The following is an 18,225-nucleotide window of genomic DNA, read 5'->3' as shown; positions in this document are numbered from 1 at the left end:
GAGAATAATGGAAACCTTCCAGGAACTGATAGATCGTCGTCAATCCGGCGGCCGAGAGAAGTGAGAACAACAAACACGCATGTTGACTGCATGATGCATATATATGGATGGGCATGTATATGTCGCACGTTGGCCGCACAGTGATGAGAACAGTAAAAATACTAGCAGCAGCTAGTGCCACTGCCAGGGTGGGCGCGTGCACGTCCGACCTTTTCTTTCTTTCTGCGTGCTGTGCCTGTGCGTCAGATCTGGCGCCTGATTCGCTACGTACGTACATGTCGCCTTTGGTGAAGCAGGCAGGGGGGTCCTGTCCTGTGTGTAGGTGTAGCTGGACTGGACGACGACGGACGACAGGGTACGCTAGTCACATGGAAGCAGCAAGAACGGGAGAAATCCACCAGGAAGACGGTTGCGCTTGGAGATAGCTCAGTATAGTTTTACTTAAACTAAAAACGGAAGGATAATACAGGGCATATATCATCATAATAAGAACCGAAATCAAAACTGCTCTGAAAAATAAGAACAAAACAAGGTCCTCAGAAAATATCTCGATGGCATTCGATGAGCGTGTGAAATACCTCTTTCTTCACAGGCTCTTCCAAGCTTCTCTGACAGGATCAGCTCGATGTGGCAAGGTGAAGACATGTAAGAGCTGCAGGGTAGCAAGACTAAATACACTAATCGGCAGTCATATGAATAACACATAGCAGAACCTTTTACTCTTTAGGTTCGACAATCCCATTCATTCATGCATGCATGCATGCCTGCCACCACAATTGTGTTACACACTGCTTTGCACGGCCACACGCTAGCTTAATTCACCACACTCGATCAATGCGCAGAGTAACAAATCGGAACCCTCACAGAAACGAATGAACAAACCCATGGTTGAAGAACAGTAACGCACCATGAAGTGGACCCTAATTAAGTTGCACTAGGTCAAAGAATCCAGCGGCACAAAGTACCATTTGTACTCTTCTCTAAAAAATACTATACGGTTCCACTCAAGATAAACATATATGTGGTCACATTACGTACAGTAGTTCTCTACAAAATTGAAACGAACAAAAAGGTTGAAAACATCGTGAATAATCTTGTGATGTGTAAAGTAGCGCTGTGAACCAAACTTCCAACCTGCACTCCCTCATAAAGGCTATCTTGTTTGATTCACAATGAAGTTATCCATCATCTTGTTTGATTCACGACGAAGTTATCCATCTCTACTGACGGAGTTAACTACTGGATTGTTCATAGATATTCGCTACCGCTTGCATTTTGCCTTCGCCATTTTCTTCCTCTTCTTCTTCTCAGCTTTTGGGATCTTGGTCTTGCGGGCCTCCCTCTTCTCTTCCTTCACTTTCTTCTTGTTTTCCTTCCGAGCAGCCTTCCTTTCCTCGGGTCCCACCTTAGGATCATCCTCGTGCCACGAATCATCTTCATCAGAACTCAAGCAAGATTCGCTCTCGTCTTCTTCAACCTCAACTAAGTTTCGTGCCGGTTGTCCTTGCTCCTTTTCAGTGTTTGTGTTTTTAGTCCGCACAAACCCTAACAATGGTTGGTCATAAAGCTTATCTGCGGTTGGCTCATAGCCAGAGGATGAACGTTGCATTATTGACATGTTGACAATATCTGCCTCACATTGCTTCACGTAGTCCAACGTCTATGCAAAGAAATCATTACATTAGTATTACTCATGGTATTTGATACAATAAAAAGAACAAAATAAAATACGCATCGTTGAAACTAGTGTGGGAGAAATCATGCCATATGCACTGCAGCCAAAACATAGTAAGTGAAAGTGAGCTCTATCAGCAGGATGTGCTATTAAGATGTTAATGATTGAATGTTCATGGTATTGACAAGCAAGCAGATGACAATATTAAACTAATCTTACCTGCACCATGACTGTAGGAGTAATTTCATCATCATTTGGAACCGCACCACCATTTTCCAAAATCTTTTGCTGAGCCTGTGATTAAAATACAATATTGTTAATCAACAAGATTTGTGCCTGTCATGCAGCAAGAACAATGGTAGCTTTTACAAAGTGGTCATTACAATGAAATTGTGGTATACTTAGAGCTAGTTTGGGAGCCAGAAAACCGGAGGGGTTTGGAGGGTCTAAATTTCCTTTCTTATTTATTTTAAAATAAGAAAGGGATTTTAGCCCCTTCAATCCTCTCTGGTATTTTTGCTCCCAAATAGCCCTTAAAGACAAAAGTACCTTTTCCAGGTAATCATCAACATCTTCATCAGAAATGCTTTGATCAATAACAAAATTAAACAAATCCGTTACTGTCATGACAGGAACACCACGTTTTTTAAAGAAGTCCTGCAAAATATTGAACATATCGGTCACAGAAATTTATGAGTATATATGCGAAGTAAGCTTCAACTTTCACTTACAGAAACATGCAAGCAATCTTCCTTCAGAAAATCCAAAGCTGAAGGGTGATCAAGATCGACGGATTGTGAAACATCAATAATATACAAGTGACCCTAGGCAATAGGTACATCAGGATAGAGATAAGGAACAGTAAACTTGAAAAGTACAATATGTTTGGAAATGGTATATTTAATATGAGGTTCACTACCTCAAAATATAGAATATTGTATTCACTCAAATCACCATGGACCAGTTTGCACGTTTGGTAAAGAGTCCGCATTGTTGTAATTATCTGAAAAGGTGCCGTAAGTAGTATGAGAAAACTGAAAACAATACATACAATGAAATCCAACAGTAAAATAAATATCAATTGTAAATAGATAATGCTATGCACACACATCGGCAACGGAATACAAGGGATAACTTGTTGTGGAGGATCACCTCTAAAACTTCTAAAAATGGTTATTATATGTGAGCAGTAACATCACATAAACTTTGCATGGCAACCGGTGAAAAATGTAAGTTGCCGTTACAAAATCGGTCTGAGCAAAGTTTTATCTACATAGATCCAACTATTTTTCAAATCCATAAAAACAACAACCACACTTGTTTTAGTGTACTCTTCTGCAATTTTCCCAACGTACACCAATCAATAATAAGGGCCAGGAATAAGTGAGAAAATGGTGAAGCACAAGGTTGTTTGCACCATCATCAATCGAAATTCCGAATCAACAAGAAATATTCAAGACTAATATTATGGTCAGTATGCTAAGGTACTGGTCTAGAGGAAAGTTTTTTGTTTTCAAATTTAAAACATGCAAGTGGATTATCAATAGTTCAATACTATATGTAACAGTTTGAGATCTTTCCTTAGGTTCCCTAATGTTACTCTTCTGATAGAAATTTGCAGCTCTTCTTTTTGTTCTTATGCCTTATATCAAAGAGATATGCGGAAATACAGCAAACTCCCTACAAGTTATATTGGGTCCCTGATCAGACATGCATGGCACAAAAATCAATCCAGCAATTGCAAGGTCCTGTGCTTTCTAACATAACATGTACCTCAAAGTAACTTTCATGCAACTTGTCATCTGACAAAGCAGCGTCCTTGAGACGAGGAGCAGCCCAGCCTCCTTTCCCTATAAAAAATCAACTTATTAGGGTGCATTTAACAATACAATTATCTTGTAAAGCAAGCAAACTTAGCTTGTTGCCAGATTAAACATTAGTAAGAAGACAAGTATCTGGTACTGGTAGGCAAAAACTAATACAAAATTTACCTATGAATTCCATCACCAGTACATGAAGCCTTAGGAGTAATGGTGCAGGGCATCGGATTCCAGCTGCCCTCACTCTGTAACAAGGGTAGCAAAGAAATGAGCATATCCAAATATCAGAGCTAATGCATTTCCTATTTGCATGACTAGCAGGGGATTCAATGAATTGATAAGGTCATTCTTTGATCCTAAGTTAAAAGAATCCCACCGTAGAAGATTTCTCATTTCCTTTTCAGCCCAGGTCTTAACCATTTTCCGAGGATTATGCTTGCAGTAACCATGTCTAAAACGATAATCTCCTTGGACATATCGGTCTCTATCCCTGCAATAATAAAATGACACAGTTTCTTAACAAGCATACGTTTTGAGATCAAATAATTTATACAAGCACCAAAAGGTAAATAGCATGACCACATGATCAGGATTCAACAAGTATCGATAGTTGGAAACAACCATTGAATTGTAATCTTACTTAAAAACAAGGACAGAGGTTTTGTAGACTTTAATTGCAAGCTCCTGGCCATCCGTCTTTGTTGCATGATAGACATTTGCCTGCCCATAGATAGGATTAATTTGACCATGTTCATAATTATACTTAATTAGGAAAATAAAGATCTCTAACTAGCAGGTCAAGGAGCATCTCAAAGACTCAAACTCAGTTTCAATCTTCTATCTACAGAAAGAGCTGCGTATCTATTATGTTTCTTGATACACAATATAAGTCATTCCAATATGCACTATAATATGGTATCTTAAAGCTACCTCTTTCCCTGTAGAAATGCAGCCATTTATGTTATTAAAGACACCACGGTTTAACATCTTGAATAAAACCATGCGTGTTCTTGGGTCAATAGCCTGCATATTCAAACAAAAAACATTCAGTGTTCAGAAAATGGTTCAATTGAAATAACCTTCATTAGATTTCGGTAAGCCAACTCACACCTATTTTTAAGACAAGACTACTACGACATTTAAATAAAGGAAGAAACTTCTGCCACCCAATTGTATGTATACAGCAAGCCATGGATAGTAAAAACAAAGGAAATTAGGTCTGATGAAAATTTGCATCAATGAATAATTATAATATCCAGCTAGAGAAGTTCTGCTCACGTTTGTAATGCATTCGTCCCTTGGGCCATTTGGATCAAATACTAAGGCCTCATTCGGTTGTGCCCAACCAAGCCAGGTTGAGCCTGGAATGGGGGAACTGATCCAGGTTAAAATCCAGGATCCTAATTTTTTGTGTTTGTTTAAGCCCATTGGAATCCTAGCCCATGGGTTTGGAAAAAATTTTTGACTTGAGGAGGTCCTGGATCGGACCCAAGAGTCGAATGGTTTGGAAAAAAACCCGAAACGAACGAGCGACGGACGGCGGCACAAGCGAGACGCTGACAACCTCTACTCCGGCAAGCTTCTCTCTAGTTGGGTAGATCTGCTCTCCACCTCTCTCTCACTGTCTTTGTTACTTCAAAGAGGACGAAGTGGGTAGATTCGTTCGGTACCTTCACCAGGAGGCAGAAGTGGGTAGATCCGGCCATACACGAAGATGTGCTTGCCAATGGGGAGGCCAAGCTCCCCAAGTGACGGCAGCGCGTAGCGGAACAGGCGGATGTCGCCGGACAGCATTGTCTTGGCGACGAGCCTGCACGGGACCTTCCTGCAGGTTGGAGAGCAGCGGCGGAGCGCCAGTATGGCCAGCTATGGCTCTCGCCATACCTTGCCGCAGTCTACTAGTCTTTTTCTCTGACGCCGCTCGTAGCCTCGCCGAGTCACTCGCATGCCGACTCCACTACCGCAGCCTGCTTCTCCGTCGCTGCCCCCCGCCATTCTAGCTCTCCTCTCCAGCTCCGTCCGTAGCCAGCTTCTTCGCTCACAGCTCGTCCGCTCCGGTCTGAGTGTCCGTTTGTCAGATAGAAAAAAAAGACTGTATGTTTGCCTGATAGTAAAACTCAGAAATCAAGTGTTCTCTGGATGCTTGAGATATATTAGATGAGGATTTCTGCGTAGCAGCAGGATGTTACCACTATTTGGTTGAACGTCTGAAGGTGCTTCCGTTGTTAAAAAGCAGAAAGTGAATGAACATAATAAGCCTGAAGCTGTTTAAGCAGCTTCGTGTAGTATAGTTTTGGGTGTGTCTTGGATTTTGTTTTTAGCTCTGGTTTTTTAAGATGGATTCTTATTTTTGGACTTTTTGCCTTTTAAATTAGGAAAAAATAGATCTGTTTGGTAGCTATTTTATACTTAATTCAACCAAATACCTTACAACCTTTACATAATAGATAGCTTACAGTTTTTACGTAATAGATAATTTACAACTTTTATATGAAAGAAGTGCGGAGGTACATGTTATTTAATATAAAAGCTTGTACATGTTATTCTTATTGTGTTTCAACTTCAAATGATTAATTGTCCCTCATATTTTTTGAAATTTAGGTGGTGTTCAGAGAGCAGCATGGAATTCTGAATTGAAGAGCCTTGTTGATTTGTTGTTTGAGCACAATGTACCTCCATATATGGCTCAAAATGGGTGGAGTCCAGATGCTTGGAACAAAATTGTTGCTGAATTCAACAAGCATGAATATGTCACATTCAACAAGATTCAAATTCAGGAAAAGAGAAGGAATTGAAAAGGGATTACAAGATGTTGAAAGAGGCTAGAAAGCAAAGTGGCGTTTCCTGGAATGAGAAACGATGCATGATTGTTGAGGCTAGAAAGCAAAGTGGTGTTTCCAGGAATGAGAAACGATGCATGATTGTTGTTGATCCACCAATATGAGAAAACATCATAAAAGTAAGTTTTTTAACTCCAGCTTTAGTTACTCCTAGTCATCCTTCAACTCTAGAAGTCTCTTTTCGTTATGAACATGAGTAGCATGTAGATTGTTTAGTTCAATACTTCACACTCTTCCTACACAAATATTTTCATGTGGTATATATTATTCTCATGTGCCAATATTTTACACAAATATCTAGCTCTAAAAACTGAACACCGGTGGTGTGCCGTGGATGCCTTATGTCATACAATGGACTGCCTGTAGTTAACTGGGTTGTTAGCAAATGAGTTGGGAGATGATGCCGATAGTAGCTCACTTGCTACTAATTATACAGCAGCTGTGCACAAGTGCTGACAAATGTGGCTTGACCTGGTTGTTGATCTACCAAATAGGAGTAAACTTAACAAAAGGGCTGTTTGGTGACCCTCACCAGTCACTATGCTTCCTTTGAAGGGTTCTAGTTCAGCTGACTTCTATGGATCTGTAAGCTGAGTTGCAGGGGAGGGGTAATTCGGCGAGGTAGAAAATGATATGTAATGTGTATTTAAGCGTTACTAGGTAAAAACAATGACAGGACAGCACAGACAATATAGTAGAGTATATTGTCTTTGTGGTCTTTATACTACTTTGTGTTCTTTGATATATTATGAAGTTTTGATGGTTATATAGAAATGACTACATCACTTTTAGAACCATATTCCTTTTTCTTAAGAAAAGGTCATGTTGGTTTTATTCCTTTTTCTACAATGTTTTATTTAGACATTTTCTAGGACCAAGAAATTTCAAAAGAAGTCTTTCCCTCTCTTTGATGCTCTTGGGGAACTATATGATGGGCACATTGCTCAAGGGACCTAGAACATAACATCTACTCAGTTGCCACAAGATGACAAGAATGAACACAGCTTCAAACGAAGAAGAACAAGTAAACACCACAAGAATGGACGAGGGAGGTCTTATTGAACAAGAACCACAAGAAGATTCAAGATTGGAACGAGATGAAGATCCTATAATTGAAAGGACTGAACAGAGGGTACATATAACAGCAAGAAGGCCTGCTGCATCAACAATCAATCAAGATAAGGAACCAAAGAGGATGAAGAAGGATTCTTTGGAAGGACTTGTTGGGAGATATCTAGGTCTGAAAGCAAAACAAGTTGAGGATGAGGTTACACAGATGGCTAAAGGAATAGAATCTGGTCAATGTAATGACTTCTCCATCAAGAGATGCATTTCTGTCCTTAGATCTATAAACGTGACAACAGATGAGAAGATAAAAGCAGATGAGGTGTTTGACATACCAAACAACATAGAGACCTTTATCAGTTTTAGTGTTGATGAGCCAGAAACTGCCCTCCTATGATTAAGACGGAAGATGGATAAGCTCTAAGGTAAGTATAATCTACGATTTCATACCTTGTACTAGTTTGTTGCTAGTCATGCGTCGATCTGGGTGCTTGCGAAATGTGTGAAGCTAGCTGTGCTTGACGTGTATATAGTGTGTATGTATATGGTTTTTAGTTCCAAGCAGGCATAGCGTGAGTGCACATGCATGGTGATGAATGCAATGGGGGCACTACATTTGTATTGCTTGAGAGAGACACTGAATCCCATGGCTGGGAGTAGCTGTACTTGGTTCCCTGCAGCTGGTCAGTTCTTTGTTGTTGCTGTTAATCAGCCTCCATTTGTGCTCACTCAAGAAAAGTGTAGCAACAGCAACAAGCGCTTGCATATTTTGAGGACCTGCTGTTTATTAATTGATATGGGTTCCCTGCTGTTTTTCTTTCTGCATAAATTTCAATTTTTTATCTGTTCATTTCTGCTTTTGATTCCTTATTTAAACTTTGCAGACAAGAAATATTGGTCATATAGAGACAGCCCTGCACAGCGGTCTGACTCTGCATGTGCCAGTATGAGCTATATATATATGTTGCATTTCTCCATGTTTGGGCTCAGCATGTAATAGAACTGAAGGAAGGTTGTTGCAAGACTTGTATGGCATGCTTAAATTTCTGGACAAAATATAGCTTATACTGAGCCTATGACATGCTTATTTTTTTAATATATATATATATATAGCTTAAATTTTGTTGCTTTTATTGGCTTTTGTTGGTATTTAAGTTTGGGATTTGATCCACATGGAATAAACAAACAAACATAGTTGTTTGGGTTTTGGGATATAATCCATCTGGCATAAACGAACAAACATTGGTTGATTGGGTTTTGGGATTTAATCCCACAAGGGATTGGGTGAAAGGCTTGGAATCACCCAATCCATGTGGGGGGGGGGGGGGGGGGGGGGGGGGGGGGGGGGGGGGGGGGGGGAATCAACCTGGGAAAGAATCCCAAAGTGTCAAACAAGGCCTAAAGTGGTTTCGGGTTTTGGAAATGCTGCCAGCAAAGATAGAACATGACTACATGAGATTAAATGAGCCAAAACAAATTCATCATGTACATCATAAATCCAAGTTATGCAATAAATTTTGATTCCTTTCATTGTTGCATAAGCAAAACAGGAACCAAGCAGCAGACGGGCACTTAACAGGAAAGTTAGCTAGGTTTAAAAGGGTGGAATGGTTCAACAGGATTGTGCAAGTGCATGACAACAACTTCGATTCCAGAAAGCACAGCACAAGTAAAAAAACACCACAACCCAACTGAGAACATTTTACAGCCAACTGAGAACATTTTACATACCTGTTCCACTGTAGCACGATCAGCCTTCTCAGTGTTCCTTATTTTCCCAATAGCTGTGTCCCTTATGCTATCCCTGATTGCAGTTGTGACGGAATTTGACATCGCAACGTTCATCCTACCTTCCCACTCCTGGATCATTCCGGACAAGAAACATTCAACAGAAACCACATGAACTCTCAAATTTGCATTCATTCAATTCGCAAATCTCCCAAGAGTTAAAGCGCTTTAATTGTGTTTACCATAAGTGTCCTATCCTTTTAGACATGTTCCAAACTGATACAGTACATACATAGAATCTAAACTTGGAACTGTTAAAGGGGCAGACCCACAGGGTGGTCCAGGTGGGCCCTGGCACACCCTAAGCCACCCACCTCCAACAGGGACCCACCTCTAGACCCTGACATCCCTTACCCTACGCTGGCTTCTCGTCGACGGAGCAAGCCACCCGAGCCCCCAAGCGCCAACTGCCCGGTCGTCAGCACCCACATCGGCATCCTGCCTGCACAGCGTGCTTGACGCCTTCATGTCTGCTCTCAGCAGTACGGGCACTACACGGTGTGCCCCCAAACGCCTAGATGTCTGCTCGACGCCTTGATCTGACTAGTTGGATATTGTCTCCTTAATCCTTAGAGTTCAGACATGTATCTGGTGGTGGTTGCAATGCCTGATGTATTCACATTACTTGGACCATACTTTTGAATTTGTTTTTTTTATCTCGACTAGACTTTGACTTATTTCGCTGATAAAATGTATCTAGCTTCACTGCTTTGGCCATGTAGTGCTGCATGTTGCAGGGTATATGAAATTATATGCACATTATATAGATTTGTAAGCACACCCTATATAAAAAACCTAGGTTCGCCACTGATTGTTATATAGGTCATCGCGTCCATGTCACGGACACCACAGGATTGCCACCATATTTCAGCAAACCCATCTACTAAGACCTTGTTTGGAACAGCTAGAGCTAATAGTTAGCCAGCTAACAAATTGTTAGCTGGTTTAAGCTAGCTAATGAGCTAATTGCTAGCTGTGAGTTAACTAACAATTAGTTAGAGTATTATCTGGGGTGTTTGAAATCTCTACAGCTAAAATAGGCCCTAAGTCCGGATGTAAAAGTTGAATACCTCCAAGGGAGTAGCACTAATGTGCGAGGCCAGCTTCTGGGTCCGGTTAGACAGCGGCTGGAGCGGGCGAGACAGCACGCCGCCGTGTGCGTTAGGCCTCCGCGCCGCAGCCCCGCCTCCGGAGGCCGAGAAGGCGACGTGGGGGCGAGCTGAGCCGTCAGGGCCCTCCACGGCGTCGAGCCAGTCCAGAGCTTCGGCGACCTCGGAGTCGGAGGCATCATCGAAGTCAGAGTCGGACCACTCCTCCTCAGCGTCGGACTTCACGAGGGCCATCGGAGTATAGCTGCAGGAATAAAGGGGTGGGCTTGTCGTGTCACGTTGCCGGCGGTGAGGGCGGGGCGGCGGGCGAGTTGTGGCGGCGGTAGAGAAGGAGAACGGACGAGAGGCAGCCTGGGGCAGGGAAACCCTTGCTTCGAGGACGAGAGGTGAGGGAGGGAAGAGGGGAGGGTAGGCGGCGCGCGCCCAGAGCAGTGCTGGCGGCGGTGAGAAGAAGAGTGTCCTGACTGCGCCGGGGAGAAGAGTGTCCTGACTGCGCCGGGGAGAAGAGTGTCCTGGCGGATGGGAGCGAATGGGAGTGTGTGTGTGTGGGAGGCGTGGGGAGGGTAACCTAATTTTGATGGGCTGCCTATGCTGTTGGGCTGATTTATGGGCTGCCTACGCTAAATGGATTTCTATTTGCTGGTATAATACATCTATTTAAGACCATAATAGATACATCGGGCTGGGACCAGCACGACCAATAAAACCTATATTGTTTAATTTTTTTAATTTAGTAATCTATCGACTTTATATTGTTGTGATATTTAGAGTTTATGTGGTCAAATGATGTTAGAATTGTTTAATATCTTTAATTTAGTAAGTTATGGATTTTATGTGATTGTAATATTTTGATTTTATATGGTTCAATATATGAGCCAGAAGTTTTTTGTTTCTATCCTAAATCCTGCTCAATTCCCAGCATTAGGTAGGACCTTCTCGTTGTTGTGCTGCAGGGGGAGGGAGTTGGTGTATGCCTGCACACTGCACTGCACTGCATGTGCGCAAGCGCGGCCACTGCACTAAATCCTATGCCCGCCGGCGACGGGCGCGACCACCGATGCCCAGCCCGCCGAAGGACCGCCCCTCTGGCCGCGTCGGCCGCCTCCTCGCCGTGCTCCGCCCCTCCCGCGCCGGGCCCCTCCCCATCCAGATCGGCTTCCCCACCTCCCTCGTCGTCAAGAACCATGGCCGCCTCAAGAAAGCAGCCCTCCCCGTCCTCCAAGCGCGGGAGGCGCGCCGCCGCCGCCGCGGCTTCTCCTTCGCCGTCCCCCTGCAGTCCCACCACCTCGCCGTCACCGTCCCCGTCGTCCGCCTCTCCGCCTCCCCCGGTGGCCGCTGCCGCTGTCTTGCCGTCGGATCGGCCGCGGCCCGACCTTCCGCCGGCCCAGCCCCCTCGCCGCGACAGCGGCCTCGGCCTGGGCTTCCTCGCGGTCAGCGGCAAAACATGTATGAATATGTGCGTCGTACTTGCGAACACATCGAAGAAGCTAATGTCCCTCCTGCAAGAACTCGACGACGCATTGCCTATCCAGGAGTCCAAGACGCGGACAGGGAAAAGAGGAGAGGATAGAAATCAATGGAGGCGAGCGTGCGAAAGACGTGCACCTCGAGAAGGCGGACTTGGGGTCCGTCGTAGATGAGCAGGATGATGCGCGCGCCGGTAACCTCGACGATGTAGGAGGTCGTGGTGGTGTTGTGATCCTGTCGCCCGCGCCATCCGCCAGGTGCGAGACGATGCCAGGGCGTCCACAAGAATCGGATGGCACCTCCACCCAAGTCGCCACCGCGGGGGTTGGAGGAGGAGGAATCACTGTCGTTTAGGGTTTGGGATTTTTAGAAAGGGGTGCGAAAGGAGGAGAATGGAGATAACGGTGGCCGCGTGAGAGAGAGTGCAAAAAACGAGAAGCCGTAAGCAGTTCGCCCATGTCGTTGGGTCCCACCACGTGAGACAGAGAAGAGAATCAGACGCGGCGTGCGGTCGATGACGCGCGAGGCCGGAGCAAGGAATCTGACGCGCGTCGGCTCACGATAGGCAAATGACCCATGAAGCGCGGAGAGGCGTCCAAAAGGGGTCAGGTTTTAAGAACTTAGATTAGATGGGGCGAGCGAGTTGTGGCGGCGGTAGAGAAGGAGAACGGACGAGACCAGAGGAAGGCCAGGGAGGGGCAGGGAAACCCTTGCTTCGAGGACTCTAGTGTCCTTATTTCTTTCGGGCCACAGTTGCGGCCTAGGAACTACGGCTATCGAACCCAACTTGGGAAATGTATTTGGGCTATTTTGGACGCCGTCGTACCTCGAGCTCGGCCGCAGTAGGATTGTAGCAATTTTGGTATTGTAGTGACGCACAAAAACATTTTAAATTCGCACCTTTTTATAATTTATGGATAATTTATGGTTATAGGCTATGTATTTTTAGCAGAGCAGTCACTGGATAAGGTGGCAGCAAGTGATCCTCCTTCCTAACAACCTTCCAACCTTGTGAATATAATATGCTTATTTGCAATAGCAAACTGAATAACAAAATAAATTACGTGTGCAACATCGAGTAGAGGCAATCAAGTAAAAATAAAAACCAAAGAGATTAGACACTAGAAAAAAAAGACAGGCCATTTCTTTATAGTTTGTAATTATGCTACAGCATCGTTGACAACAGCGTACTGCTAAGACCATCATCTGAGGGGTATTAAGTACAGTAATGAATGTTCTATTTGTTTCAAATTATACTTTATTGTATCCTTGTCCTAAACCAAAAATTTCCCTAACTTATACAATTTTTAGACAAATACACTAACATCTACAGGTTCAATAAAATAAATGCACTATCATCGCATGTTTCATGGACAATTTGATGGAATTAATTTGGTATAGTAGATGCCGAGTGCATTACTTCTAGTTAAAAGGCGGTGGGGTTTGGGGCTCTCTCCGCGTTTCACGCTCGGCAGCGCTGGCGTCGCGACACGTGCGAAAGACGGACCCGATTGCGTTTTCTTCAATTCGACGCAGTCGTCCGCGTCCACGTCCGCTCGCCCTCTGCAGCCTCGTACGACCAAAACGCGCACGCCCCCCGGCCCCCTCCCACCACCCTGGCCTGTAAATCAGCACCGCCAGGCAGTCACAGCGGCAAGTCCGCACCGCAACTGCAGTTGGAGAACCAGCCCGCCACTAGATAATCTCGTCTCGCCAGGGACGGCAACGGCAGGTCGTGCCGTCACGAGACTCCTCGCGACCGAGAGAGAGAGAGAGAGAGAGAGAGAGAGAGAGAGAGAGAGAGAGAGCTCCCGCGAGGATGGAGTGCGGCAGTTCCTGGCGGCTCCCGGCGGTGGTCGTCGGCATCCTTTTATGTGCGGCTCTCTTCTCGCCGCCCGCCGCCGCGCTCAACATCGGCATCCAGTCCGCCGGCGACGGGGTGGTACGTACTGGTCTAATTAAAGGTACATACTGTCTTGCTTGCTATGCTTGTGGACGAGGTAAGTTATAGCATTGTTGTGATTCATGAACATTTTCTGTTTATTTCTACTGTACCAGGACACCACCATATCTGTAGTTTGTTGTCAATCCCATATTGATGCATACTTTCCTGCTCATTTATCCTGCCCTTGTTTTTAGGTTGATGGCATGTTGGGAAGGCGGGAGAACCCTGGAGAACATGAAGCCATGCGGAAGATGAAAAATGAGTTTATGGTGAACTGGGATGGTCTAAGAACAAGGGAGAAAGAACGTGTATTAGTACTTGCTGCAACTAACAAGCCATTTGATCTTGATGAGGCTGTTGTTAGGCGGCTTCCAAGGAGGTGATTTATCGTTTGTTTATAGCCTAATACAGCATCTGTCAATGGTTTTTTGACCTCAGTCTTATGGGGCAATAATTTCTTTAGGTTGATGGTTAATTTGCCAGATGCATCAAATAGGAGAAAAATTCTTAGTGTAATACTAGCCAAGGAAGATATGGCAGACGACGTTGATCTAGAAACTATGACAGAAGGGTACTCAGGCAGTGATCTCAAGGTATGATACTACCGATGTTAGAATTTTTTATGGTACTTATTTTTACAATCAAATAATGATTGTTGTTAACCTCTTGAATGTGATTATTTTCAGGATCTGTGTGTTACTGCTGCACACCGTCCTCTACGGCCTCGGGTCGCGCGGTCGGCCTGGGCGCGTCGGCGTCAGTGTGCGCTGGGCGCGTGCGGCAGCGCGGCCTGGGCGGCTCGGCCGCGGGGCAGGGGCTGCTGCGCGGGGTGCGGGGCTCGCCTGCGCGCTAGAGAGAGAGGTGAGAGGGAGGAGAGAGATAGGAGAGAGATGAGAGGAGAGAGAGAGAGAGAGTTAGGGAGGGAGAAGGAAGCACAGGCGGCGGCGGCGGCTGGCTTCAGCTGGGAGAGAGCAGCGCGCGGCTAGGGTTAGTGGTAGTTGGGCCCTGGTGGGCCGGTTTTAGATTAGGGTTTAGTTTTTTTATTTTTTTATTCTGAAATACATTTTTAGATAGCTCAAAAATTCATAAAAATTCACCAAAATTATTTATAAATAAAATACTTGTTTTAGACTAATAGTTATTATACTACTTAATTATTATATTAATTACTAGGATTTCTTTTTTAAAAGAATTACTACAAAACATCCGATACTCAATCATGCGCATACAAAGAAAAATGATTAAAATGCAAATAAATAATTAAACACTTAAAATAAAATTATTATCTTAATTACCATAATAACTAAATTTATTATTTTTAGTTGATGGCTTTTATGGTGTTACACTTTTCAGATTGTTAAAGAGTGCATTCATTGCACCATAGATGTACTCAGTGATTGGACTACTGCTGGATAGAACTTTTACTTTTGACCTGTGACCCTGCATATAATAACAGTGAGGCACCTCAATCATTGAGCATAGTTAACAAATCCTAACATACCTTGGACAGTGTAACAGTGCTGCTGTGCAGAGCAAATTTTTAAGTGAACAAATAGATACTGGCGTATCTTCCTCTAAGATAAATGTCAAGTCTGGTTCTCTATCGATTATGCTTTTGTTTGTGTTGCATTTTTCAGTCATTGAGTCTAAAAAATGTTTGTTTTTAAAGTTTCGAGGAAGAATCCATTATTGTGTTGCATTTTTCAGTCATCAAATCTGAAAAAATTATTTGTTTTCAAAGTTTCGAGGAAGCATCCATTAGAGCGCCCGTAAGGGCGCCCCATGTTCTAGTTTTTCTACAAACTCGATCGGATTTCACTTTAGGACATGTCACCGCATATTTCATGTACAGTTTTATAGAATCGATTTGATATCGATAGGTTGAGTTCTTTTTTTTTCTATTAACTTGCATTGGTCAGATTTAGAGATCTCACTTAGGACAACGCTAGATTGATTATTAAGTACTGATTCGAAATGACAGGAGTTGTTGATTTGTCGAACAAAAGTACTAACATAAACTTATTACTTTTGCAGCTCCCTTTTCTAGCAATGCCGAAAGAATACATGTTCACACAAAAAGAGGAGAAATCACATAACTAGTGAGTCCACGTAGTATTGGATGATGGTAGGACCGTAAAAGGTTGTTCTGGTTGTTGTATTGCAGAGGGAGGGAGTTGTTGGTTGGCTGCATCTGCGCGTGCTTGCATCGCGGGATGCAGGTAGCTGCTGTTTGGTTGCTGTGAGCCAGGCTATGCGCGTGCGAGCTCTGTGTTTGGTTGTCTGCATGTAGATTTGGATCCAGACTCGCACGATCCTTAAAGCACCTTGGGCCAGGCTCACCAGATACGAGCAGATTGGTCGCATCTCCAGAGCCAGGCTCCAGTTCACACAGCCAGGTTGGCGAGAGAAACCAACAAAAACAGACCCCGGTGTATGCCTGCACACTGCATGTGCGCAAGCGCGGCCACTTTTGGTTGCTGGCGAACTGTTGGTGGTCATGTCTGTGGGAGAGCACCGCCGGCCGATAAGGCGAGCGCGCGCGCGCGCAGCCGGCGGCATTATCCCGGTCGATTCCAAACCTCACTCACCACCCTCGGTCAGGTCAGGCATGCATCGATGCACGTACGCACGGGGGTCGTCGTTGCGTTGCGCCTTGCCCCGCCGCTCCCAGACGGGCCGAAACGTGGCCATGCATTCGCTTGGAGGACCACCGAACACGGGTCACATGACATGACGCCGCCGAGCGAGTCGAGACTGCGGTGCACTGCACGGCGCTGGTCCAAGCCGCTGCATAAGAATTTGAGAGAAGCTTTTGTCCCTGTCGGTCGAGCCAGAGAGCCCAGAGAGACCGACCTACCGGACGCCGCGTGGCTCTGTCGGCTACAACCGGCCTGCAGGTCGGTGGTAACAGAATTTCACGGCCGCTGACAAGTGACAACGACGACGACGCCGACGACGTCGCCTGTGCTGCGTGCCGATGGGCTAGCTAGCCCTCTATACCGCGGAACTAGCTATGCGCCGGAGTTCCTGCTCGCCTGGTCGTCCGGCGGCACGTACGTACGCAGGAATATTGTATGTGGTATATATGCATGGCCATGGGCGACCTGGAGGCTGGAGCTTCCAAAAACTCCAATTCGGCCTCATCATTGCCCACACTTTTGCCAACTCATCGACGGTTCCCGTGCCCGCTGAACGGCGGGACCCCGGCGCAACATCCCTTCGTGGCTTCGTCTCCTCGTCTCTCTCAATATGCTAGTTGCGGATGTTACCCAATGGCCGGTGCCTAGCCCTCAGGAAAAGAAAGGATATATATATATAGGTAGATGATGGTCTCGCCCGCATCCAAATCAACGAACGGCAGATGGTCTTTCTTTTGCTGGCCTGGCGCTCTCCGACTTGTGCATTATGACTTCTGAAATTTGTACAAAAATGGATCCATTCTATACGATCTCAACTGTCCATCATACACATATTTAGCAAAAAAGAAAAAGTTTAAAACAAAACCATAATTTGAGAAACTTCTCGGTTGGATTTAATCTACGAGTAAGTGTGCCATTATATTTGAGTGTTTTTATTAATTTGTCTTAAATTTTTAGAGCGCATACTAGACTCAGGGAGTACCCGAGCACTGTGGTTGTTTTTTTGAGTGTTACGTAACCATGTATATTTAGGACGAGTTTGTATGGGATTACAATATATAATCTAACAAATTTTGAACTAAGTGTTAGTTCAAAGTTTGTTAGATTATATAATCTGGACAAATTATAATCCCAAACAAATACCTCTTTATTCTTTAATATAAAACTTCTCGCAAAACAAATGTACTAATATAAAGCTAGGTGTCTCCAAAGGACAAGTATGCAACATCTGAATTTTATTGAAACGTGGTTGTTCAACACTCAAAAAATGTAAGCACGGTTCATGACTTAATGTGTTTACAAACTAACCCAAAATAAGATGTTTGTAATCGAAACTTTTAGGACACCATTGGAATGCAGGGTTTTTTTTTCTGTTTCATGCGTTTTTCTATGAAAATAAACTGATTTTTTAATTCATATATGATTCTTCTGAATTTCATGCGTTCCAAATAAGCACTACCGGAATCGCGTTCTTTGCCGAGTGTCTAAGACACTCGGCAAAGACTATTTTACACTCGGCAAAGGCTTTGCCGAGTGTAACACTCGGCAAAGAACACTCGGCAAAGATTTCATCGGCAAAGGGTTCTTTGCCGAGTGCTTTTTTTCGGACACTCGGTGTCAAAAAGCACTCGGCAAAGAAAAACACTCGGCAAATTAAGAATCGAAAAAATTTAAAAAAAACAGCAAAACATTTTTAAAATTCTAGGAACAACTCTCCAATCCTACCCTATTACCTTACCTGTTGCCCTATCATTTTTCACTATTATTTTGAATCAAACTTATATGTTTTGTAAATGGTGAGATTCGAACTCGCAACCTCTCTCTCGCGCATACCCTCCTATACCACTACACTACTACACCAATTATGTTTATATTAC

The 18,225-nt window shown here is 44.2% G+C and overlaps 1 protein-coding gene and 1 pseudogene across 1 annotated transcript; one reads left to right on the top strand and one right to left on the bottom strand.

The window, feature by feature from the left end:
• Window positions 1–1,010: 1,010 nt before the first annotated feature.
• On the bottom strand, window positions 1,011–10,785 carry LOC100284024 (serine/threonine-protein kinase RIO1). Its single transcript, NM_001156922.1, has 12 exons — window positions 10,259–10,785; window positions 9,132–9,260; window positions 4,426–4,518; window positions 4,136–4,215; window positions 3,872–3,985; window positions 3,667–3,740; window positions 3,449–3,525; window positions 2,595–2,678; window positions 2,407–2,499; window positions 2,225–2,332; window positions 1,895–1,969; window positions 1,011–1,660 (listed from the first exon to the last, which is right to left on the bottom strand). The coding sequence occupies exons 1-12, from the start codon at window positions 10,529–10,531 to the stop codon at window positions 1,262–1,264; spliced, it is 1,599 nt and encodes a 532-aa protein (NP_001150394.1). The 5' UTR covers window positions 10,532–10,785; the 3' UTR covers window positions 1,011–1,261.
• LOC118472122 (uncharacterized) lies at window positions 6,105–8,639 on the top strand (annotated as a pseudogene).
• Window positions 10,786–18,225: the final 7,440 nt, after the last annotated feature.

The sequence above is a fragment of the Zea mays genome, chromosome 5 (genome assembly GCF_902167145.1).
Source record: "Zea mays cultivar B73 chromosome 5, Zm-B73-REFERENCE-NAM-5.0, whole genome shotgun sequence".
Taxonomy (NCBI): domain Eukaryota; kingdom Viridiplantae; phylum Streptophyta; class Magnoliopsida; order Poales; family Poaceae; genus Zea; species Zea mays.
The sequence above is the reverse complement of the archived record's forward strand: the minus strand, read 5'-3'. Positions and strand labels throughout refer to the sequence as shown.

Coding starts and splice junctions, on each gene's coding strand:
- LOC100284024 (NM_001156922.1), bottom strand. CDS start 10,531: ATGGCCCTCGTGAAGTCCGACGCTGAGGAGGAGTGGTCCGACTCTGAC. Junction 2,333..2,406: donor AAGATTGCTTGCATGTTTCT/GTAAGTGAAAGT, acceptor AATATTTTGCAG/GACTTCTTTAAAAAACGTGG. Junction 1,661..1,894: donor CTCCTACAGTCATGGTGCAG/GTAAGATTAGTT, acceptor TTCTTTGCATAG/ACGTTGGACTACGTGAAGCA.